Source organism: Schistocerca nitens, chromosome 2 (assembly GCF_023898315.1).
Source record: "Schistocerca nitens isolate TAMUIC-IGC-003100 chromosome 2, iqSchNite1.1, whole genome shotgun sequence".
Taxonomy (NCBI): domain Eukaryota; kingdom Metazoa; phylum Arthropoda; class Insecta; order Orthoptera; family Acrididae; genus Schistocerca; species Schistocerca nitens.
The window spans coordinates 469,566,260-469,590,973 of record NC_064615.1 but is presented as its reverse complement, the minus strand read 5'-3'; the positions used below and the strand labels follow the sequence as shown (position 1 = coordinate 469,590,973).

Here is a 24,714-nt window from a genome sequence, read left to right as displayed (position 1 = left end):
GATCCTCACGATCTGGATGGTCAAGCCAAGATCGCCAATCCCTGTGACACACAATGTTCCACAATCATGCACTACAGCAATCGGTGAAGCATGACCAGAGCTTACGGTGACAAGAGGACTGGTGCCACATACCAGTCCCCAGCTTATGAACCTAGGGGGTCATCAAGCCCATAACCAGCAAACAAAAGCTGAGCCCCTGAGGGATAGAGATTTGCGCGTCTGTAAAAATAGATTGATGCACAAATCAAACAGCAACTACCACCATCATACCTTAAAGAAAGATCTTGCTGAAAACCTGAAAAATTTTTGCTCCTACATAAAGTCATACAAACATACTGTCGTTTGACCACAGATGCACAGATTCGCATGAGGAGAACATAGTAATAGGTAGCCCTGCTGTAGACAAACAACTGAAAGAGTTGAAAACAAATGGATTCCAATGGAATCCCTTTCGGTTTTACAGAGTATTCTGCAGCACTGGCCTCTTACCTAGCTTGTATTTATCACGAATCACATGGCCAGTGCAAAGTCCCATACAACAGGAAAGAAGCACAGACGACTCCTGCATATAAGGATGGTAAAAGAATGGACCTGCAAAATTACACACCAATATCCTTAATACCGTTTGCTGCAGATATTTTCATCACATTCTCAGTTCAAATATAATAAATTTCCTTGAGATGGAAAAGCTTCTATCCACGAATCAGCACAATTTCAGAAAGCATCATGTGTGTGAAATTCAGCTTGTCCTTTTCTCACACAACATCCTGCGAACTACGGGTGAAGCACAACAGGCAGATTCCATACTCCTAGATTTCTGGACAGCACCTGACACAGTTCCCAACTGCACACTGTTCACAAAGGTACGAGCATACGGAATAGGTTCCCACACATTTTAGTAGCTCAAAGACTTCTTAATTAACAAACCCAGTACAACAACCTCGATCAAAGACAATGTTATTATCAGGACTGCCCCCGGAAGAGTGGTAGGACCACTGTTATTTTCTATATACGTAGGTGATGTGGCAGGCAGGGTGAGCAGCAATCTGCAGCTTTTTCTGACGATGCTGTGGTGTACAGGAAGGTTTCACCATCAAGTGACTGTAGGAGGGTACAAGATGACTTGGACAATGTATCTCATGTGATGAATTGGTAGCTAGCACTAAATGTAGAAAAATGTAAGTTAATGCAAATGAGTAGGAAAAACAGTCTTGTGACATTCTAATACAGCATTAGTATTGCGCTGCCTGACATAGCCATGTCGACAGAATATCTAAGCATAAATTGCAAACAAAGTGATATGAAATGGAATGAGCACGTAAGGATTGGAGTAGGAAAACCAAATGGTTGACTTTGGTTTATTGGAAGAATTTTTGGAAAGCATGGCTCATTTGTAAAGCAGACTGCACACAGGACATTAGTGAAACCCATTCTTGAGTACTGCGTGTTTGGCACCCATAGCAGACTGGATTAAACAAAGAGATTCAAGTAATTATTACTGGTAGGTTTGAACAAGACACAAGTATTACGGAGTGGTTTTAGGCACTCAAATGGGAATTCATGGAGGGAAGGCAACATTCTTTTCAAGGAACACTATTGAGAAAATTTAGAGAAGTGGCATTGAAGCTGACTGCAGAGTGATTCTCCCGGTGCCATCATACATTTCATGTAAGGGCCATCGAGACGAGACATCACAAATTAATTTTTGTTTGGAGGCATTAGACAATTGTTTTTCCCTCACTCTTTTTTCAAGTGGAACAGAAAAGAAAATGACTAGTAGTGGTACACGGTACCCTCTGCAGCATGCCATATGGTGGTTTGCATAGTACGGATGTAGATGTAGACGTAGTTTTCTGATTCTGCAGTAGATGCTGGAAGTCAGCATGCAATTGCGTCAATAAATACGACGCTTCTCAGATCTATGTGCCATACATTCTCGAAGTACAATACCGTTAGCACTTCACTTTATAAAAAAAAAGTTTTTTTCTATGGGAACATTAGCAAAACTCTAAAACCTCAGAACTTTGAAGTAAACATAAAGTTGACAAGTTTGGGATACGACTACAGAATGAACACATTATTCAGTCTCCAATCAATTTCAACATTGTTTTTCACTGTAGCCCTTGGTCCTCTGTCGATATGTTACTCCAAACGGTATTGATGATACTTGGAGTATGCACAAAACCCCCACAGGTGCCTCCTCGCATGAAGTTACTGCAATCGTCATCCCACCTTGAAGACACACACTTCCTCTCAAGATTACTCACCACATGCAGAATGCATAAAAAAAATCATACAATAGCTGCGATCTCGTATACATTAAATTATTATCTCTTTACTGTTTGTGAGCACCATTCGTCGGAAAGGTAGAAGCAGGGTTACACATCACTCTTCCAGAGTGGTACAGTAACAAGGTAACAAACAACAAGTTATTACTGAGCTTTAAATTTTTGCTTTTGTCATATCTTCGCAATTTGATTAGTGTTACTCATAGCCCATACTGTAGTACTGTGGACACAAGTATACAGGAAATAATGTAAGATGAAACAATCTGCTTCCAAGCTAACATAGACCTCTGGCTATGCTGCAGTTCAGTCTGTTACAAAACTTCTGTATTTGTCAGCCTCACCAGCTCACAGTCAAACTGACACCTGTCAACCTACCCTAGACTTTGAGCTATGTTTCGGATCAGTCTGTAACCACAACAAAGGTTCCACCTTGAGACGAAGTCTCCACACAATCATAGAGAGCTATTTATTGAGCACACAGCAATCACAGGTAATGCCCTCACATTAGAGAAAGTAGGCACAATTACATTTTCTTCATGCAGTTACTGCAGTACCCGTTTAACACTCTAGTTAATACTTAAAGTCTCGCCTGAGCTTTTCAGAATGTGGAACCAGGGACGGTTGCATGCAAGTTTGTGATTTTATATTTATTGCCACCCAAGTCTGGAGAAAACAATGTTGAAAACTGGTTACATAATTCAACAACTTCAAATGGTTTGGCAGTGCTGGAAGCCAAGTACTGTATGTCCCAATTAATCAGGGAATCTAATGCACCTACATCTATTTGCAATGATATTTTTTCCCAGAAGTTGTAAGTCAGAGACTTTTGAGGATTTCCTGTCTCAGGGTTCCATAGTATTTTTATTGAATGCACTGAGCCATTTATTATTTTTTTGTGTGTATATTGCAAGCCCTTTGCAATTTACAAACACTTTGGGCACATCCATGCTTGTTGCAATGGAGGCAAAATGGTTTCTTATGAGGCCAAATTAAAATGTGAGCTTTTACTTCTTTTCCAACTTTCGCACAAACACTCTGTCTGTCTCTCTCTTTTATTTTTAATTATATTACCACACTATAGATTACAATCTATACTATTACATAAAGAAAGTTGTAGTTTAACATTGTTACCAAAAATCTCTAAACGTTCTTGACCAATTTACTTCAGATTTTTACACGATACTCTAATAAATGTTCAGATGGACACAAGATATATATTTCTGTAAACAACATTGTATGTAAAAGGCAAAGGTCCCGAGTTCGAGTCTCGGTCTGGCACACAGTTTTAATCTGCCAGGAAGTTTCATATCAGCGCACACTCCGCTGCAGAGTGAAAATCTCGTTCTGGAAACATCCCCCAGGCTGTGGCTAAGCCATGTCTCCGCTATATCCTTTCTTTCAGGAGTGCTAGTTCTGCAAGGTTCGCAGGAGAGCTTCTGTAAAGTTTGGAAGGTAGGAGACGAGATACTGGCAGAAGTAAAGCTGTGAGTACCGGGCGTGAGTCGTGCTTCGGTAGCTCAGTTGGTAGAGCACTTGCCCGCGAAAGGCAAAGGTCCCGAGTTCGAGTCTTGGTCGGGCACACAGTTTTAATCTGCCAGGAAGTTTCATATCAGCGCACACTCCACTGCAGAGTGAAAATCTCATTCTGGAAACATTGTATGTATTTTCTATTAAAATCTGCTAACATAAGTGCTGTGCTGTGAATATGTGTAATTTCGTTTTCTTCCTCACAGTCCACTTTAACTTAGTTATCAGGTCATTTAAACCATTGCTCAAATTGTTTCTTCCACACATACTCTTCCTCCTTATGCATGATTTTAAACAAAAGCTGTACACACAACAGTGTGTTGATTTGTTTTCTTCATTTAGTCACTTTTAAGAGGAAAGAGGAATGCTTCATTCATGGCTTATCAACTTATGATTAGAATACTACTGTACTATGGAATCTGCACCATCCGAAAATTTGCAGTCCCATCCATTCACAGATTAAAAGTATGAGAAATACTGTCACTGATGCTAGAATCCTCACAATCCAGCAGCTTGAGAGGTCTCTCTCATACCCCTCATAATAATGAACTCAGTGGATTTACCCATTCATTTAAAGTGACTTCATTTCCCAATCAAGGCTTCATTTGCATTTGCGATAACACCAAACAATGCTCAGGGTCAGAGAGAGAGGAGAAGAAATACTGACAGAGAAATGAAGGGGGAGAAAATGAACAAAGAAAAGAAGTAGAAGGAGATGGTCAGAGAGATTTGGAGGAGGAGAGGGGGAGGGCAGAGGTGACGGACAGTGAGAGAGAGAGAGAGAGAGAGAGAGAGAGAGAGAGAGAGAGAGAGAGAGGGGGGGGGGGGACAGAGATTAAGACATACATATAATTCCCATACATAATTAGCAATTGCAAAGCATTATAAATACAGAAGCCAGCCAAATTCACTTCAATAAATATTTGTACAGAATCTTACCTTAAGAAATGTTGTTCAGCTAGGTTAACATCATTATTGATAGTGCTGAACGTAAAAGAATTTGAGCGACCAACAACTCTTTCCACTGCACAACCAACAGCCATTTCCTCTTGGCTGCATGGCAGTGTATTAATCTTGCAACAATCTTCAATATCCTGTCAGAATAATATGAAAAAATTATATGAATCCATAAATCAGTTAATAATTGAGTAAGCAGGTGTTATCAAAGTTTAATGCTACAGTTACTGCTTTGTTTCTCAATGGTAATGTTACCGATGACAGTGCTACTAACACGGAGTTACTAAATACAGTTTTCTGAAATTCCTTCACAAAAAAAGATGAAGCAAATATTACAGAATTTGAATCAATAAAGCTGCCAAGATCAGTAACTTGGAAACAGACATCCTCAGGGTAGCGAAGCAGCTAAAATCACTTAATAAAAGCAAATCCTCCTCTCCAGATTGTATATCAATTAAGTTCCTATCACAGTGCGCTGATACAAAAGCTCCATACTAAGTAACATATAAAACCACTTGCTTGACAGAAGATCCATACCTAAAGACTAGATAACTGCATAGGTCACACAAATGCTCAAAAAAGGAAATGGGAGTAATCCACCGATTTACAGACACATATTGCTGTTGTCAACCAGCAGTAGGATTCTGGAACATATACTGTTTTCAAACATCACGAATTACCTCAAAGAACACAATCTATTGACAAATAGTTAGCACAGATTTAGAAAATATCGTTCTTGTGAAACACAAAGCTAGCTCCTTATTCACACAAGGTAATGAGTGCTATCAACAGGGAATCCCAAATTGATCCCATATTTCTAGATTTCCAGAAGGCTTTTGATACTGCTCCTCACATCAGCCTTCTACTCAAATTGCAAGTCTAAGAAGTATCATTTCAGTTGTGCAACTGGATTAGTGATTTCCTGTCAGAAAGGTCACAGTTCATAATAAAACTGATGGAAAGTCATAGAGTAAAACAAAAGTGATATCTGGCATTCCCCAAGAAAGTGCTACAGGATCCAGGCCCTCTGCTGTTTCTAATCTACATAAATAATTTAGGAGACAATATGGGAAGCCCTCTTAGGTTGTATGCCATCTAGTAAAGTCATCAGAAGATCAAAACTAACCGCAGAATGATTTAGACGAGATATCAGTATGGAGAAAAAGGGGGCAACTGACTCTAAATAATGAAAAGTGTGATGTCATCCATATGAGTTAGGTAGTAAATGGAATCCATTACATTACATTTCAATTAAATAATAAATTACACAAGTCCAAAGGCTGTCAATTCAACTAAATACTTAGCAATTACAACTGTGGGGAAAGCAAACCAAAGACTGCATTTTATTGGCAGAACACTCAGAAGATGCAACAGGCCTACTAAATATACTGCCTCAATTAAGCCTGCCCATTCTCTTCTGGAGTACTGCTGCACAGTGTGGACACTTAAAAGATACGACTGATGGAGAACATCAGGAAAGTTTAAAGAAGGCAGTCCATTTCGTATTACTCTGAAATATGGTAGGGTGTGTAACGGATATGATATGCGAGTTGAGGATGGCAGTCATTAAAACAAAGGCGTTTTTCATTGTGATGAGATCTTTTCACAAAATTTCCATCACCTACTATTTCCTCTGGATGTAAAACTATTTTATTGGCACCCAACTATGCAAGAAGAAACGCTCATCACAAACTACAAGATGCCACAACTTGCATGAAAAGATTTAAGTGTTTGTTTTTCTGCACGCTGTTCAAGAATGGAAATTGTCTGTTAAGTGATTCTATCAACCCTCTACCCAGATTAACTATGAATTGCAGAGCAGTCACGTAGATGGCTTCAGAAGTCAACTATGTTACCACAATAACATAAATGTGACAACGAATATTTGGCATGTACTTGGTGGCAGAAATGCTTACTATGGTTACTGCAGTATTATTTCTTACATCCACAAGACAAATTTGTGCAAAAACTGTGGCAATATAACAAATGTGTATAGTCAAATGTTATCAAAATTTTCTTTCAGAACTAAGGAAAATTGGTTTTATCACATACTCAGAGAATTACTACTCTTAAAAGCCAAAATATAATTTTGATTTATGTAATAAATAACAACTAATAACAACAACTACAACTAGACTTTATTTGACTGGACACGAGTATTCAATCAAACCCTCTTAATATTCACAATACATTTTCCTGGAGAATCAAATGTTGCTTATATAGAAATTAATAATTTCCCTTCAAACATGAAAGCCCACAATGGGTTCACAATAAGAAAGTAAGTTAGGGTTTAAGTCTTGATCAGAGCAGACGTGCAGCGGAGTGAGACCAGCTGCTTTGAGATCTTCGGTACGCGATAAGGCAGCCGCATAGGCAGGCCAGAGGAGGAAGAAGATCCCGACAACTGCGCCGAGACCAGCCGTCTGCCTCAGCACAACCATCTGTGCTGAACTGAAGAACAAAGGTGTCTTGCACACAGTGCCACTTTATTGTGACGCCATGCCAAAGAAAGCAAAAGAGTCGCTGTTTAGCTACTACACATTGGTTGCGGCAAAATTGTCATGTCGGATAGTGCTGTGCGGCAGAACTCTTCTGCCTTCTCCCAAAGATTAGGGAACATTCCATGTCAGGGCCGACAGCACTGCCCCGTTACCTGCGCACCACCAACCTACCCTAATATAACGGTAAGCCCCCCAGCCAGTCCCAACCCCTCTCCCTCACCGAACAGAAGTAGGACCCCAAGTGAATCGTCCTCCCAGGCAAAGGGACAGGAAATTAGAGATCCTTAGCCCATGAAATAGGAACTGAAAAACCTCCCCAAAAGCACTAAGCAACCCACACTAGCATCAGACATGAGGAAGTACCTTAAACAAGACTCCCTCAGGATCATCACAGACCTCAAAACTAGCCATGACAGGACAGCAGCCTATATCTGGGGTCAGGTGGGAGACACTAAGAGGGAAATCATGACCAAACTTAGGAGATGTGGGTATCCTGAGGTTATTGTAAGCCCCAGACACACAAGAGAACCACGAGGTGACCAACGGAGACACAAGAAGAATCCCTCAATGAGTGTCATCCTAAAACAAATTCCTCATAGCACAACAGAATCAGTTACTGATCAACTTCGTCAACAAGGCTTTGGCATAGTAAAGGCATGGCACATTAAGGACAGGAAGCAATAATGCACTCACACAGAAGTTCTGGGTGATAACGCATTGCCAACAAACTGTGGACACACTCCTGACTGAAGGAGCGAAAATAGACTTGACCATACAATGAGCAGAGCCCCCACGGGGCACCCGGAACACCCCCCCCCACCCCTTCCCCGGCCCACACAATGTGGCAGGTGCTTGAACTTTGAGCACACCACAGCAAACTGCAGAAAACAAACAAACCCAAAATGCAGCGAATTGCACTAACTCTCTCACTGCAACCTAAGGAGAAAGAACAGTGTGCAAACTGCAGGGCAACCACTCAGCCCTCTCCTACAAGTGCCGCAAGCATCCCAAGCAGGCCACGAGCGAAGAAACACGTGTGCCCATCAAAGTCATCAATGAGCTAGCACCGCTCGCAAATAACGACAATGACCTGAAACAGGAGACTGTATTAAAGGAAGACCTGGTGCGAGTTCTCGCTGTAACTCTGCTGAACTTGTTCCAAGACAGCAGGGAAAAAGACTAAGGTGACACAGGCAGGAAACAAGATACATTGACTACTGGCACCCCAAAACACACTTTAGGCACACACCTCAGCATACACCACAACACACACCACAGAACACAAACTAAACAGGCACCCCTCTCCCCCAACTTCCCACCCACGCCCTTTCCAGGCACCTCCACGATGGCCAACACACTACATGCCGACACACTACATCTCTTATCTGTAAACACTCAATGCGTCAAACTGAAACACACATTATTAATGCATACAATACAGCAGGAAGGCGTCCATGTTGCAGGCACCACTGAGACATGGCTAAGGAATACAGACGCTTTTAGCCTCCCCAAATTACAGGAGAACAGACCAGACGGAAGAGGTGGAGTAGCACTGCTTGCACAGGACACAATAGCAGCAAAGGATGTCCCTCTGCCGGCACCACTTAATACTATGGGAGCAGTTATAGTACAGATAAGAAACAGGAACATACACACTCTCATGATAACGTGCCTATAAAACTCATCCACAATGCCAATACCATTGCACTTTCTACGACATATGATGAAGTACAATAAATACATAATACTACGAGACTTTAATGCAAGGCACCATAGACTAGGAGACACAGCCGATAATGGAAACGGTCGAAGTCTATTTGACTTCCTAACAAGAGAGCTGATGGACTGACTACCAGTCAACCAACCGACCTTCATAGGTCACTGAAGCCACTCGACACCAGACCACGTGCTATATGGACACAACATTAGCGACACAATGTCAGAGCCTGTCGTAGGCTATAACGAGCGGCCACCAACCAATCCTTTTTTCAACCAGTGCCACCCTGCCCCCAGACCATATCCCCACAAGACGAATGATGCACAAATATACAAATGCCGACTGGGACAAACACAAAGATCTGCTCACAGAACACCTATCAATACCACTTACGAAAACATATGACGACGACCTCCAACACGCCACCAACAGAATAGAGACTGCCATACATCAAGCAACAGATGAAGGCATTCCCACTATAGTAGTCGAAAATTGGAAACAAGCCATCCCGCAGGAATCCGTCAACCTAATACGACAGAAGAAACAACTTTACAGACAAATCAGACACGACAATAACCCAGACCTGAAAAGACAATGGAACAGACTGAATGCCAGAATTAAAAGAATCATATCTGAATACCAACAAAGATAGTGGGACAGCACATGCAGAAGACTAAACTACAGGGAAGAAGGGAAATTCTGACAACACTTTAAAACACTAACAGGACAAGAAAAAACACCACATTAATAGTGGACAACGAGCAACAACAGACAAAGTAGAACAAGCTGAGGCATTTAGACAAGTACTACAGCAAGTATATCCTTTCCCACAAGATGCTAAATTCGATGACAACTTCTGACAACACAGAGCACCAACTACCCTATACTTAAATATCCCAACAACAACACAGAAGATGAGAACACACTGACGGCAGAAATCACCAACACAGAAATCATAAACGCAATCTACTCAGGACGCAACACAGCCCCTGGATAGAATGACATAATATGCATACACCTCCAGAAAGCCCCAGCCCACCTCTTGGTACCCCTTCTTTCCCTCATCTATAACTACTGTCTCACCAACAAAACATTACCAATCAGCTGGGAAACTAGCAAATAAATAATGTTACCAAAACCAGACAAAGCAAAGACTGACACGTGATCCTATAGACAGATATCTCTACTCGACGTCGTAGGAAAAACATACAAAAGGATACTAACTGACCGCATGAAAATGTATGTAGAATGCAAAGAAATCCTCCCCTTTACACAATCAGGCTTCCGACAAAATCATTCCAATGACCCGCTAATCAAATTGACCAACAGAATAATGCAAGGTTTTAAGAGAGGGCACTGCATGCTCATAGTCTTATTAGACATAAAGCATGCTCTGGTACACAGTACTGCTCTACAAATTGAACCAGTTGGGCCTTCCGACTGAGGTTGTACAATTAATACAGGCACATACCACAAACAGGAAATGCAAGGTACATGTCGGAGGTGCTTCCCCTCTAGAATTTACACCCCAAGCAGGAGTATCACAATGAGGCATATTGTCCCCGCTACTATATGCACTTCACACGGCTGACATACCAACGACAACAATCCCTACAAAAACGGTAGGACTTTTTGCTGACGACACCGCCTACTGGTGTAGGGAACTGAAGATGACAACTATACAATGAAAGACACAAACCTGCCTACAACAACTAGAAACCTGGATGGCAAAATGGAGAATCCGTCCAATCCCATCCAAAACCCAAATGGTCTTACTCAGACATAGACACCTGACACAAAAACGACAGCAAAACACAGATGACATACAACTGATGCTCTGGAACACATCACTGAGACTTAATGACACTGCCAGGTACCTAGGTGTGTACCTAGACAAACATCTAAACTGTAAAACAAACCTCACATACCTGCTAAACATGACAAGAAAAAGACAAAGTCTAATCAGACGAGTACAAGGACGATTCCACAGATGTGACAATCAAACTGCGGTCCACACCTACAAGACTTAATCAGACCTCTGATAGAATATGCTTCAAGCCCCTTAGGGGTCCTGCATAAACTGGTAGCAGAATGACTTTACTCAAGCAAGAGACAACTCTTACGCAGCATTTCTAGACTGCCAAGGCTCACACCTATGACATTACTGGTGTGGAACCGCTACAAACCATACTGACTAAACTCAGGGCAAACTACGGGAGAGACATATTAACCAAACGCCCAGACATGGAAGACTTCCTGACAAGACCACAAACAAACAGGCGACCAAAATTCAAATACATCCAACCAGCGCATACAGTAGCATACAACACCAGTCAAGAATACCCAGACCTTGCCCCCACCATGGAACCCCTAACCCAAGACATCTCACTTCCCCTACATCTGGACCAAAGACAGAGAAACTAACCCCGTAACACACACACACACACACACACACACACACACACACACACACACACACACACACACGATAGAATTAAGTTAGACATAAAACGTAGCATAGACTAAAAATTACAATATGTAACTGTTCATCACTACCATGAAAGTCATTTCCCTAAGGTGACAGGAGGACCTGATGTAAACAGGACAGTACCTTAAACAAACACCCAATTGACAACTGCTCTCTAAATTCAATTGTATATCTTCAAATTATCCTTGCCTCCCACCAATAGCGGATCATATAAAGATAATTGTCTCTGTCTCTCTCTCTCTCTCTCTCTCTCTCTCTCTCTAAGAAGTAGCACAAAACAACACCACCAGCACGCGCACACCAAATGAAGCAACACCACCAGAACCAAAAAAAAAAAGCACACACAACAGCCGCCTCAAAGCATAAAGCTTAAACTATAACCCTAGCTATGTAAAGTCACTGCAACAACTAAACAGTTGTAACAAGCAACAAATGTATCTGTACAACAAAAGGCTGAAAAGGGTAATGCAAGCGCTCAAACAGCCCGCCTATCCCTTCATGGACGGGAATGAAAAAAAGTCTTGATCTCTTTATTATAAGGTATAGGAGAACTTAATCAACCTTGAGAGGTACTGGTATGAAGTACACAGTATATAACTCAAAGCCCCTTACTGACAAAGCTATACTACAGAGTTCAAATGTCTGTCTACATACTAGTCAACAAGTCAGTTTTTTTGGTATGGTCTGAGAGTTTTTTTGTATAACTTGTTTGGATTTTAGGACATCTCGGAATATCTGCATATGTTACTTACAGGACACCACACAGCTTCACCTCCTAATAACCTCTTAGTTCGAACAATGGAAAGCCCAGGTTGTTGTCATTCTTAATTCAGCTACATGGGAAGCTTTCCAGCCCAGACTACTTTTTTTACATGCAACAGGCACTGAGAAGAGAGTAATAGCTAGTGACTCAGTTGTTCCTAACTGAGAACAATGTGAGACCACTAATCACCGTAATCTTCAAACAGAGCAATATGAAAGCAACTTAGTATAAATTCCGGCCATGTGAAATTTATCAGTGGAAGTGGAATGTGAAATATCTTACCATAGACTAAAGTTCTACAATAATGAACTGATTACTGACCATAAGAGCCACAATATAACGCTGGATTCAGAAGTTAAATTCCTGTGTACAGAGAGCAATGTGAAAAGTTATCAACGAAACTGAAATTCATGTTCCGTCTACCAATCTGTAGGAAAGTCCAATTTCGGTCTTATGTACAGTCACAAATGGATTTCAGTAATCCACACAGTTTTTCAGTGGTCATAATGGCACTGACCCAGAAGATGCCATACTGAAGGTCAAAACACTGAATTCCATCTTCCAAGACTTTTCTGCCCAGAAACATTGCATCACAGTTCTTCTTTTGACTGTCACACTTCATCAATGTCTCAGTATTAATTTAAGTGACTGAAAAACTGCAATTTGTTAAAATTCCTGAATGGAGGAAAGGTGGCCATACTTGATATCTGTATGATTCTATATAATTACATAAAAGAGCTTGCTCACACAAATGTGCACTATGGATTACTCAAAGTCTTTGACACTGCTCTGCCAACTCACAAGCAAACCGTTAGGTCAACTAAACTTACGAATACCAGATATCAGCTCCATTCCATGACTTAATGTTGTTGGGGCATGTGACGACATATATGTGCAGACAGCACAATGTCTGCTTTTTTTTTTGTTTATATTATTTATTGGAATGTAGGTTGTGGTTACAGACTGATCTACAGTGTAAACTGAGATATGAATTGAACTGAAGAGTGAGAAATTGGTTGAGAGTTGGCAAAGCCAACAAATGTGAATACAAAATCTCATTTGTGGTGAGATACTGATCTGTAGTATTCCCCAAGATGTAGGTTAGGTTGAAAGGTGACGGTTTTTTGGTGAGTTTGAAAAGCGGTATTGAAGGCTTCAGTTAATCCAAATATTTAACTTAAGTGGCTACCATTTTTAATCAAGAAACTGATTAAATAACTATTTTTAGTTATTAAGCTACATACTAGCCACATGTATTTTATTCATTTATTCTTATTTAATTATATGTTTATTTCTAACTGAACGATGGAAAATCAAGGATGGAATAATAACAATACTATGAAAAGGATAGACTGCTATTCAGCATGTAGTGAAGATTCTGAGTTGCACAAAGGCACAACAAAGACTGCTAAACAAGTAAGCTTTCAGCCGAAACATGTGCTACTGCAGTAGGGGTGGGAAGGATAGTGGTACGACATTCCTCATTTCAGGGCACGAAGAGAGGTAGTCAAAATGCTGGCACAGAATATGATTCAGATGCTCCAGTTCAGCACGGTATTGAGTCATATGTGGTGGGACTTTGGGAGGTGGTGAGGACTGCGGAGATATGGCATGGGACATTTATTTTTGAGCACGATTGGGAGGGTAATTTTGGCCTGTGAAGGCATCATTGATATTCTTAATATATTTGGAAAAGGACTGCTCATCACTACATATGCAACAGCCACTGGTAGCTAGGCTGTATGCAGGGGACTTCAGGTAAGGAATGGGTAGCAGCTGTCAAAGTGGATGTACTGCTGGTGGTTGGTAAGTTTTATGGACAGAGGTACAGATGTAGCCATCTTTAAAGTGAACATCAACATCAAAGAAGGCAGCTTGTTTGGTTGAGGAGGACCAGGTGAAGAGAATGTGGGAGAAGGTGTCGAGGTTTTGGATGAAAGTGAATAGGGTGTGCTCGCCCTCATTCCAGATTACGAAAATGTCATTAATAAATCTGAACCAGGTGAGGGGTTTAGGATTCTGGGAGGTTAGGAAAGACTCCTCTATATGGCCCATGAATAGCTTGTGGAGGATGGTGCCATGCTTGTGCCCATTACCCTACAATGGATTTGATTGTAGGTGATGCTTTTAAAGGAGAAGTAATTGTGGTTGAGGATACAGTTAGTCATGATGATCAGGAAGGTGGCTGTAGCCTGGAATCCATCGCCATTGGGATAGGTAGTGTTCAACAGTGGCAAGGCCATGGGCATTGTGAATGTTAGTAGGCCAATACGTATTCCTTGACAATAAGATATATGCAACTTGCCCAATTATGAGCAGTGAAGGTTTCAGATTTGCCAATAAAAGGTATCATATAAACAGCGATGGTTCAAAATAATTCAAATGGCTCTAAGCACTATGCGACTTAACGTCTGAGGTCATCAGTCCCCTCAAAATAATTATCTGACACAATTAGCAAAATCCAGTTACAGTGCAGCAAAATCATATCTACTGGTACAACTACCAATGTAATGTGTCATATTATCGGAAAACAAGTGCCATATTTACACACTGCAATAATAGTGACACATTATCAATTACTGACACATTCCATGAAATTTCGTGTTCATGATCTATAGAACAAGTATTAATGTAATGTAACTATGTATTATTAAAAAAAATCTTAGTTATAAACAAATTACACAACTGAAGAAATTACTCTTTCATGCTTGAAGGGAGAAGACTAGTGTTTAACATCCCGTTGGCAAGGAGGTCATTAGAGGCGGCGCAAGTTTGGATTACAGAAGGCTGGAGAAGGAAAGCAGCTGGGCCTTTTCAACGGAACCATCCCAGCAATTTCTTTAAGCGTTTTAGGGAAATCACGGAAAACCTACATCAGGATGGCCAGATACAGGTTTGAACCATTATCCTCCCAAATGCAAGTCCAGCGTGCTAACCACTGCGCTATCCAGCTCGGTGCAAGAGAAGAACAATGTTGATCACACTTCGATCTCATTTCTTTTCTAACACATTGTAAACAAGGACATCAAAATTCAGTATTGCAGGAGGTCAGAGAAATAAATGATGAATAAAAATTGATATTTGATACGAGGGCTATCCACAAAGTACATTACATTTTGGAATTAAAAATAAATAAAGTATTGGAGAAATTTTTTATTATACACAGATGAAAGCCGCACTTAAATAGTACTTTTCTAGATAGTTGCCATTTAAATTAAGGCACTTATCGTAGCAATTGGTTTGGGGTTTAAGGGCGCTCAACTACTGAGGTCATTAGCGCCCAGTCACAATTGTTAGAGCACATAGAATCTAGTAAAACTCAAGGGGGGGGGGGGGGGGGGGGGACGACACCAGAAAGTTCTTACAAAGATGCAGATAAAATAAGTGAAGGAGTTAGCCATTCAAAGTAATGAAACGAAGAACACGAGCAGCTGCTCGAGCGTCATCAGCTAAAATATCCTGTAAAGTAGATGGCAGAGACAGGACGACACGAGATTGACTAAAACGGGGACACGACAATAAAACATGGCGCACTGTTAATGCATGACCACAAGGGCACTGCGGGGCTGGGTCACCGGAGAGCAGGTAGCGGTGGCTAAACCGGCAATGCCCAATCCGCAACCTGGTCAGAAGGACCTCTTCTCGCCGAGATGGTCGGGAGGAGGTTGTCCAAGCAGTTGGGAACGGTTTTACTGCCCGGAGCTTGTTTCCTTGAAGTGATGACCAAGTATCCCACCACAAAGACACAAGCCTCTTACAAACAACCCCACTAATGTCAGATGACGGGACACAATGGGAGGCTGGCCGAGGCAGGAGGACTGCAGCCTTGGCTGCAGCATCAGCAGCCTCATTCCCAGGCACTCCTACATGGCCGAGAACCCACAGAAAGCTGACAGGAGAGCCATCAGCAGCAGAATGGAGGGACTGCTGGATCCGTTGCACCAAGGGATGGACCGGATATGGAGCTCCAAGGCTCTGAAGAGCACTGAGTGAATCAGAGCAGAGTACATACGATGGATGGCGGTGGCGGCGGGCATACTGAACGGCCTGATGGAGAGCAAAAAGTTCGGCCGTAAAGCTGGAAGACTGGTCGAGGAGCCGGTATTTAAAGGTGCCAGCCCCGACGACAAAGGCACAGCCGACACCATCGTCAGTTTTGGAGCCATCAGTGTAAATAAAGGTGTGACTGGCAAATCGCGCACGAAGTTCGACAAACCGTGAGCAATACACTGCAGCCGGAGTACCCTCCTTCGGGAGCGAGCTGAGGTCGAGATAAATATGAACCGGAGCCTGGAGCCACGGTGGTGTCGGGCTCTCACCCTCTCTGAAGGTGGTAGGGAGGGCAAAATCCAATTGTCAAAGCAGGTGACGAAAGCGGACTCCAGGGGGCAGCAGGGCAGACACATACAACCCATACTGACGGTCGAGAGAATCGGCGAAGAAGGACTGATAAGAGTGGTGGTCGGGCATTGACAACAGCCGGCAGGCATACCGACAAAGCAGTACGTCGCGTCGGTAGGTCAATGGTAACTCGGCAGCTTCAGCATAAAGAATCTCGATGGGACTAGTGTAGAATGCTCCGGTCGCAAGACGTAACCCCCAATGGTGGATGGAGTTGAGACGGCGTAAGAGGGATGGCCGAGCAGACGAGGCTCCTATAATCCAGCTTTGATCGGACTATGGACCGATACAAGCGAAGCAGGACAGTGCGATCCGCACCCCAAGATGAACCACTAAGAACTCTGAGGACATTAAGGGAACGTGTACAACGGGCAGCCAAATAAGAGACGTGCAGAGACCAACAAAGCTTCCTGTCCAGTGTGAGCCCTAGAAACTTAGGTGTTTCCATGAATGGGAGAACAACGGGACCGAGATGTAAGGATGGTGGAAGGAACGCTTTATATCGCCAAAAGTTGATGCAAACCGTCTTCTCTTCAGAGAACTGGAAGCCATTTGCCACACTCCATGAGAATAGGCTGTCTAGACAACGCTGAAGGCAGCGCTCCAGGAGGCATGTTCTCTGGGCACTGCAGTAGTTCGCGAAGTCATCGACAAAAAGAGAGCCTGAGACATTAGGTGGAATGCAATCCATAATTGGATTGATCGCTATGGCAAAAAGGGCTACGCTCAAGACGGAGCCCTGAGGCACTCCGTTCTCCTGGAGGAAGATGTCGGACAATACGGAACCCACACGTACCCTAAACTTTCAATCTGTTAAAAAGGAATCAATAAAAAGGGTCAGGCGACCGCGTAGACCCCACCTGTGCATAGTGCGGAGGATACCTCCTCTCCAACAGGTATCATAAGCCTTCTCCAAATCGAAGAACATGGCTACCGTTTGGCGCTTTCGCAAAAAGTTGTTCATGATGAATGTCGACAAGGTCACAAGGTGGTCAACAGCGGAGCGGCGGCGACGAAAGCCGCATTGAACATTGGTAAGTAGCCGTCGAGATTCAAGAGTCCAAACTAACCGAGCGTTAACCATGCGCTCCATCACCTTACAGACACAGCTTGTAAGAGAAATGGGGCGGTAACTAGAAGGAAGGTGTCTATCCTTCCCGGGTTTGGGTATAGGAACAACGACGGCGTCACGCCAATGCATGGGGACTTGACCTTCGGTCCAGAAGCGATTGTAGGTACGAAGAAGGAAGCTTTTGCCTGCCGGAGAAAGGTGGGCCAGCATCTGAACGTGAATGGCATCTGGCCCCGGAGCAGAGGACCGGGACAGTGCAAGTGCACGTTCGAGTTCCCGCATAGTAAAGGGGGCATTATAATTTTCCAGATTCAGCGAATGGAAGGAAGGTCGCCGAGCCTCTTCTGCCTCTTTCCTGGGAAAGAAGGCAGGGTGGTAATGGGCGGAGCTTGAAACCTCCGCGAAAAAGCGGCCAAAGGCGTTGGAGACATCCACAGGATCAACAAGGACCTCATTACCTGAAGTCAGGCCAGGTACCGAGGAGTGGGCCTTAATGCCCGACAGCCGGCGCAGGCCACCCCAGACGACAGAAGAGGGAGTAAAACTGTTAAAGGAGCTGGTGAAAGAGGCCCAACAAGCTTTTTTGCTGTCTTTGATGACTCTACGGCATTGCGCTCGGAGTCGTTTGTATCCAACACAATTCGCCAACGTAGGATGGCGGCGAAAGGTGCGTAAAGCACGTCATCGAGCACGGATAGCGTCTCTACAAGCCTCATTCCACCAGGGGACGGAAACGCGACATGAAGAAGAGGTAGTACGAGTAATGGAACGTTCGGCAGCATTGATGATAACAGCCGTGAGGTATTCGACCTGACTGTCACAACTGAGAAAATCGTGGTCCGGAAAGGTCGCCAGGGAGGAGTAAAGTCCCCAGTCAGCTTTCGGTATGTTCCAGCTCGAAGGACGTGGGGACGGGGTGTGGTGCAGGAGACGAACGACACAGGGGAAGTGGTCACTCGAATAGGTGTCAGAAAGGACATACCACTCGAACCGACAGGCAAGAGTGGTAGAACAGATCGAGAGGTCCAAGTGGTAGTAGGTATGAGTAGAGTCCGAGAGGAAAGTCGGGGTGCCAGTATTGAGGCAGACAAGATTGAGATGGTTGAAGACATCTGCCAAGAGGGAGCCTCTCTGACAGGATGCAGGAGAGCCCCAAAGGGGATGATGGGCATTGAAGTCGCCAAACAATAAAAACGGCGGAGGAAGCTGAACAATCAGGTGCATCACGTCAGCCCGACTAACTGCGGATGACGATGGAGTGTAGACGGTACAAACGGAAAAAGTAAAGGCAGAAAGAGTAATACGGACAGCTATTGTTTGGAGTGGGGTGGTCAATGGGATGGGATGGTAATAGACATCGTCCCGAACGAGCAACATGACCCCACCATGAGCTGGAATACCGTCCACAGGGGTGAGGTCAGACCGCTCCGAGGTATAGTGGGTAAAAGCAATACCGTCAGTTGGGCGCAACTTGGTTTCCTGGAGACCAAGGACGAGCGGATCGTAGCGATGGGCGAGCTTGGAAATTCCTTCATAAAATTCGGCCACCTGCGCCTTCAACCACGTGGTTACCTCTTCTTTTGGGACAGAAAAGGTGTGATTTTTGTGGATTTCCTGGAAAGAGGCACTACAATTAACTCTCAAAGGTATTGCCAAACTCTGCACAACCTCAGAAGAGCAATACAAAACAAGCGCAGGGGAAAGTTGGGCTCAAAGATCTTGCTGATTCACGACAACGCCCGGGCCCACACGGCAAATACTCGTGAAGTTCTCGAATCTTTTAAGTGGGAGTTCTTTCCTCATCCGCTGTACAGTCCCAACCTGGCACCGAGCGACTTCCACTTATTCCCAGCAATGAAGAAGTGGTTGGCTATGCAGCATTTTGATGACGACGCACAGCTTCAAGAAGAGGTAACCATGTGGTTGAAGGCGCAGGCGGCCGAATTTTACGACGAAGGAATTTTCCAAGCTCGTCCATTGCTACGATAAGTGCCTTAATTTAAATGGCAACTATGTAGAAAAGTAGTATTTAAGTGTGGCTTTCATCTGTATATAATTTAAAAAATATCCAATACTTTATTTATGTTTAATTCCAAAACGTAATGTACTTTGTGGCTAGCCCTCGTACAATGACAAGTAAAAAAAAATCATTCCCTAATGATAATCAAACATTTTCTCTTCAAAAATGTAAAGAAAACTGAAGGAAATTTTCGTCTCTGTATGTTGATAAGGTAAAGCAATACTCACAGGCAAATTCATAGGACAAAGATAATTTTAAAACTGGGATTGGCATAAAAAAAATTTTCTTCACATGGAAAACAACTTTTGGATGAGTAAAAAAAGGGAGGTAGTGTTGAAAATACAGAAGAGAACATATATAGACTGAATGGAAAACTGTGTTTCTGGTGCTGCATATTATTGCAAATATGTTTTTCCTTTATCTACTTCATTTTCTTTGCGTTATTGTTACTACCACTATTGTGGATGATGCTTTTAACTATTGTTATGCCCCCCCCCCCCCCTCCCATGAGCGAGGTGGCGCAGTGGTTAGCACACTGGACTCGCATTCGGGAGGACGACGGTTCAATCCTGTCTCCAGCCATCCTGATTTAGGTTTTCCATGATTTCCCTAAATTGTTTCAGGCAAATGCCGGGATGGTTCCTTTGAAAGGGCACGGCCGATTTCCTTCCCAATCCTTCCCTAACCTGAGCTTGCACTCCGTCTCTAATGACCTCTTTGTCGACGGGACGTTAAACACTAACCACCACCACCACCCTCCCATGAACCATGGACCTTGCTGTTGGTAGGGAGGCTTGCATGCCTCAGTGATATAGATAGCTGTATCGTAAGTTTAACCACAATGGAGAAGTATCTGTTGAGAGGACAGGCAAGCGTGGTTCCTGAACAGGGGCAGCAGCCTTTTCAGTAGTTGCAGGGGCAACAGTCTGGATGATTGACTGACCTGGAATTGTAAGATTAACCAAAATGGCTTTGCTGTGCCGGTACAGCAAACGGCTGAAAGCAAGGGAAACTACAGCCGTAATTCTTCCTGAGGGCATGCAGCTTTACTGTATGGTTAAATGATGATGGCGTCCTCTTGGGTAAAATATTCCAGAGGTAAAATAGTCCCCCATTCGGATCTCCGGGAGGGGTCTACTCAGGACGTCGGTATCAGGAGAAAGAAAACTGGCGTTCTACGAATCAGAGCATGGAATGTCAGATCCCTTAATCGACCAGGTAGGTTAGAAAATTTAAAAAGGGAAATGGATAGGTTAAAGTTAGATACAGTAGGAATTAGTGAAGTTCGCTGCCAGGAGGAACAAGACATTTGATCAGGTGAATACAGGGTTATAAATACAAAATCAAATAGGGGTAGTGCAGGAGTAGGTTTAATAATGAATAAAAAAATAGGAGCATGGGTAAGCTACTACAAACAGCATAGTGAACGCATTATTGTAGCCAAGATAGACACGTACCCCACGCCTACCACAGCAGTACCAGTTTATATGCCAACTAGCTCCACGGACGACGAAGAGACTGAAGAAATGTATGATGAGGTAAAAGAAATTATTCAGATAGTAAATGGAGATGAAAATTTAATAGTCATGGGGAACTGGAATTCGATAGTAGGAAAAGGAAGAGTAGGAAAAGTGGTTAGGTGAATATGGAATGGGGGTAAGGCATGAAAGAGAAAGCCGCCTGGTAGAATTTTGCACAGAGCACAACTTAATCATAGCTAACTCGAAGAATCACGAAAGAAGATTGTATACGTGGAAGAAGCCTGGAGACACTGGAATGTTTGAGACAGGTTATATGATGGTAAGACAGAGATTTAGGAACCAAGTTTTAAATTGCAAGACATTTCCAGGGGCACATGTGGAGTCTGAACACAATCTATTGGCTATGAACTGTGGATTGAAACTCAAGAAAATGCAAAAAGGTGGGAATTTAAGGAGATGGGACCTGGATAAACTGACAGAACCAGAGGTTGCAGAGAGTTTGAGGCGGAGCATTAGGGAACGATTAACAACAATAGGGGAAAGAAATACAGTAGGAGAAGAATGCGTAGTTTTGAAAGGTGAAATAGTGAAGGCAACAGAAGATCAAGTAGGTAAAAAATCAAGGGCTTGTAGAAATCCTTGGGTAACAGAAGAGATATTGAATTTAATTGATGAAAAGAGAAAATATAAAAACGCAGTTAATGAAGCACCCAAAAAGGAATATAAACATCTCAAAAGTGAGATCAATAGGAAGTGCAAAATGACTTAGCAGGGATGGCTAGAGACCAAATGTAAGGATGTAGAGGCGTATATCACTAGTGGTAAGATAGATACTGCCTACAGGAAAATTAAAGAGGCCTTTGGAGACAAGAGAACCACCTGTATGGATGGAAAACCAGTTCTAAGCAAAGAAAGGAAAGCAGAAAGGTGGGAGGAGTATACAGAGGGTCTATACCAGGGCAATGTACTTGAGGACAATATTATGGAAATGGAAGAGGATGTAGATGAAGATGTATGGGAGATACGATACTGCGTGAAGAGTTTGACAGAGCACTCAAAATCCTGAGTCAAAACAAGGCCCTGGGGACAGACAACATTCCATTAGAACTGCTGATAGCCTTGGGAGAGCCAGCCCAGACAAAACTCTACCATCTGGTGAGCAAGATGTGTGAGACAGGTGAAATATCCTCAGACTTCAAGAAGAACATAATAGTTCCAATCCCAAAGAAAGCAAGTCTTGACAGGTGTGAAAATTATCAAACTATCAGTTTAATAAGCCGCTGCTGCAAAATACTGACACGAATTCTTTACAGATGAATGGAAACACTGGTCGAAGCCAATCTTGGGAAGATCAATTTGGATTCCATACAAATGTTCGAACGCGTGAGGCAATACTGACCCTATGACTTATCTTAAAAGATGGATTAAGGAAAGACAAACCTACATTTCTAGACTTAGAGAAAGCTTTTGATAATGTTGAGTGGAATACTCTCTTTCAAATTCTGAAGGTGGCAGGGGTCAAATACAGGGAGCAAAAGGCTATTTACAATTTGTACAGAAAACCAGATGGCAGTTATAAGAGTCGAGAGGCATGAAAGGGTAGCAGTGGTGGGGAAAGGAGTGAGACAGGGTTGTAGCCTATCCCCGATGTTATTCAATCTGTATATTGAGCAAGCAGTAAAGGAAACAAAAGAAAAATTTGGAGTAGGAATTAAAATCCATGGAGAAGAAATAAAAACTTTGAGGTTTGCCGATGACATTGTAATTCTATCAGAGACAGCAGAGGACTTAGAAGAGCAGTTGAACGGAATGGACAGTGTCTTGAAAGGAGAATATAATATGAACATCAACAAAAGCAAAACGAGGATAATGGAGTGTAGCCGAATTAAGTCGGGTGATGCTGAGGGAATTAGATTCGGAAATGAGACACAAAGTAGTAAATGAGTTTTGCTATTAGGGGAGCAAAATAACTGATGATGGTCAAATTAGAAAGGATATAAAATGTAGACAAAATGGCAAGAAAAGCCTTTCTGAAGAAGAGAAATTTAACATCGAGTATAGATTTAAGTGTCAGGAAGTCGTTTCTAAAAGTATTTGTATGGAATGTAGCCATGTATGGATGTGAACATGGACAATAAATAGTTAAAACTATTCGGCATAAAACATACAAGATGACATGTCTAAAGCCATTGCAAAAATGTATTTAGGGTCAAAATAAAAATAACGTAAGTTTATCTTACAATAGATGTAGCTACAGCAGTGCATTCAAATTGCAACCCCGTCTGAAAGAACTGATTGCGTAGTAAAACTGTGATGAGTATGCCCGCATCGCGTAGGGCATAAGTATGAGCATTGCAAACAGTTTTCTTTGGAGAATGAATAACATGTTTTCCTACTTCCCAGTCATCCTAAGCGCAGAAATCACAACGAAGATCTCACACGGCGCTTTGTTCACAAATCATCTTCGCACGGCAAAGACGTCCGCACTCAAGAATTTTCCACCTGAATTATTCAAAACAGCACATGACAACTAAAGAAAGTAATGATTTGTGGTGACGTCTGTAATGTCACCTGTTATGACATACCGCATAGTGCCGGCGTTTCAAATAAGTGTTCAGGGCAGATTTGATCGCTTCGCTTTTTGAACGCTTCATCTTACTGCTGACGTATGGCCCTGGTATAAACAGCAATAAAAGATTCTGTCAGCCTCCATATGTGCGTGAGAGCCTTTGCTCAAACCTCAACATAAACATCTTCCACCATCGAATGTTCCCTCTCACAACAAACAAAACAAGCAAAGCATATGGATTCCAAAAGATGCCACAGTTTATGCTACCTGCTAATGATTCCCATCGAAGTTTTCGGAATTCGGCTATTCAAAGACTAGTCTGTATGCGAAGCGCTACGTCCCTACTGCCATCTGAACTAAAACTGTATTTTATACATTGATATTTATTAAATATTTTTTCTTGCAAATATTCTGTCCAGAAAACTATTTACTCCAGCACGGCCTTCTACAAAGCAGGCCATGACTTTTGCTGAGATGGTTCCGTAGGGGACTTACCAGTACATCTCACTACAGTTATATTTTATTTTCAGTTACTTATTTTTTCGTAACTCTTACCTCCATTCGTTTCTTCAGGACGTTCTCTTCCTTTTCTTCTTCATTCCCATTCAGAATATTCTTCCAGTCATTTTACAATCGTCTATAATTCATTGTGGACATACGAGTGATAGTTGCAGCTAGAACTTTTAATTGTTTAACTGTTGTCCTTCACATTGCAAAAAATTTTCATCGAAAATTATTATTTTTTTTCTGTATCAGTCGATTGAAAAATCCATATGCGTGTCTAACACCACATTTAGTTGTGTAGGGCTACACGGTGAACTCGGAACACCATCAACAATATTTCAAAGGTTGTTCAAGGATATTTTCTGAATATTTGGATGTAAGGCACCCATGGTCTCATCACAGGATTTTTTTAGAATGTTTATTAGC

At 42.5% G+C, this 24,714-nt stretch overlaps 1 protein-coding gene across 1 annotated transcript in view; it reads right to left on the bottom strand.

Annotated features, from left to right (window-relative positions):
- The window catches only part of LOC126236385 (TAF5-like RNA polymerase II p300/CBP-associated factor-associated factor 65 kDa subunit 5L), a 148,351-nt gene extending 124,359 nt beyond the window's left edge, over nt 1–23,992 (bottom strand). Inside the window, exons 1-2 of the mRNA XM_049945672.1 lie at nt 23,801–23,992; nt 4,755–4,909 (exon numbers count right to left, since the gene is read on the bottom strand). Coding sequence (XP_049801629.1) covers nt 4,755–4,909; nt 23,801–23,869 — 224 coding nt within the window. The 5' untranslated portion in view covers nt 23,870–23,992. The remainder of the gene's footprint in view (nt 1–4,754; nt 4,910–23,800) is intronic.
- Between the last annotated feature and the right edge of the window lie 722 nt (nt 23,993–24,714).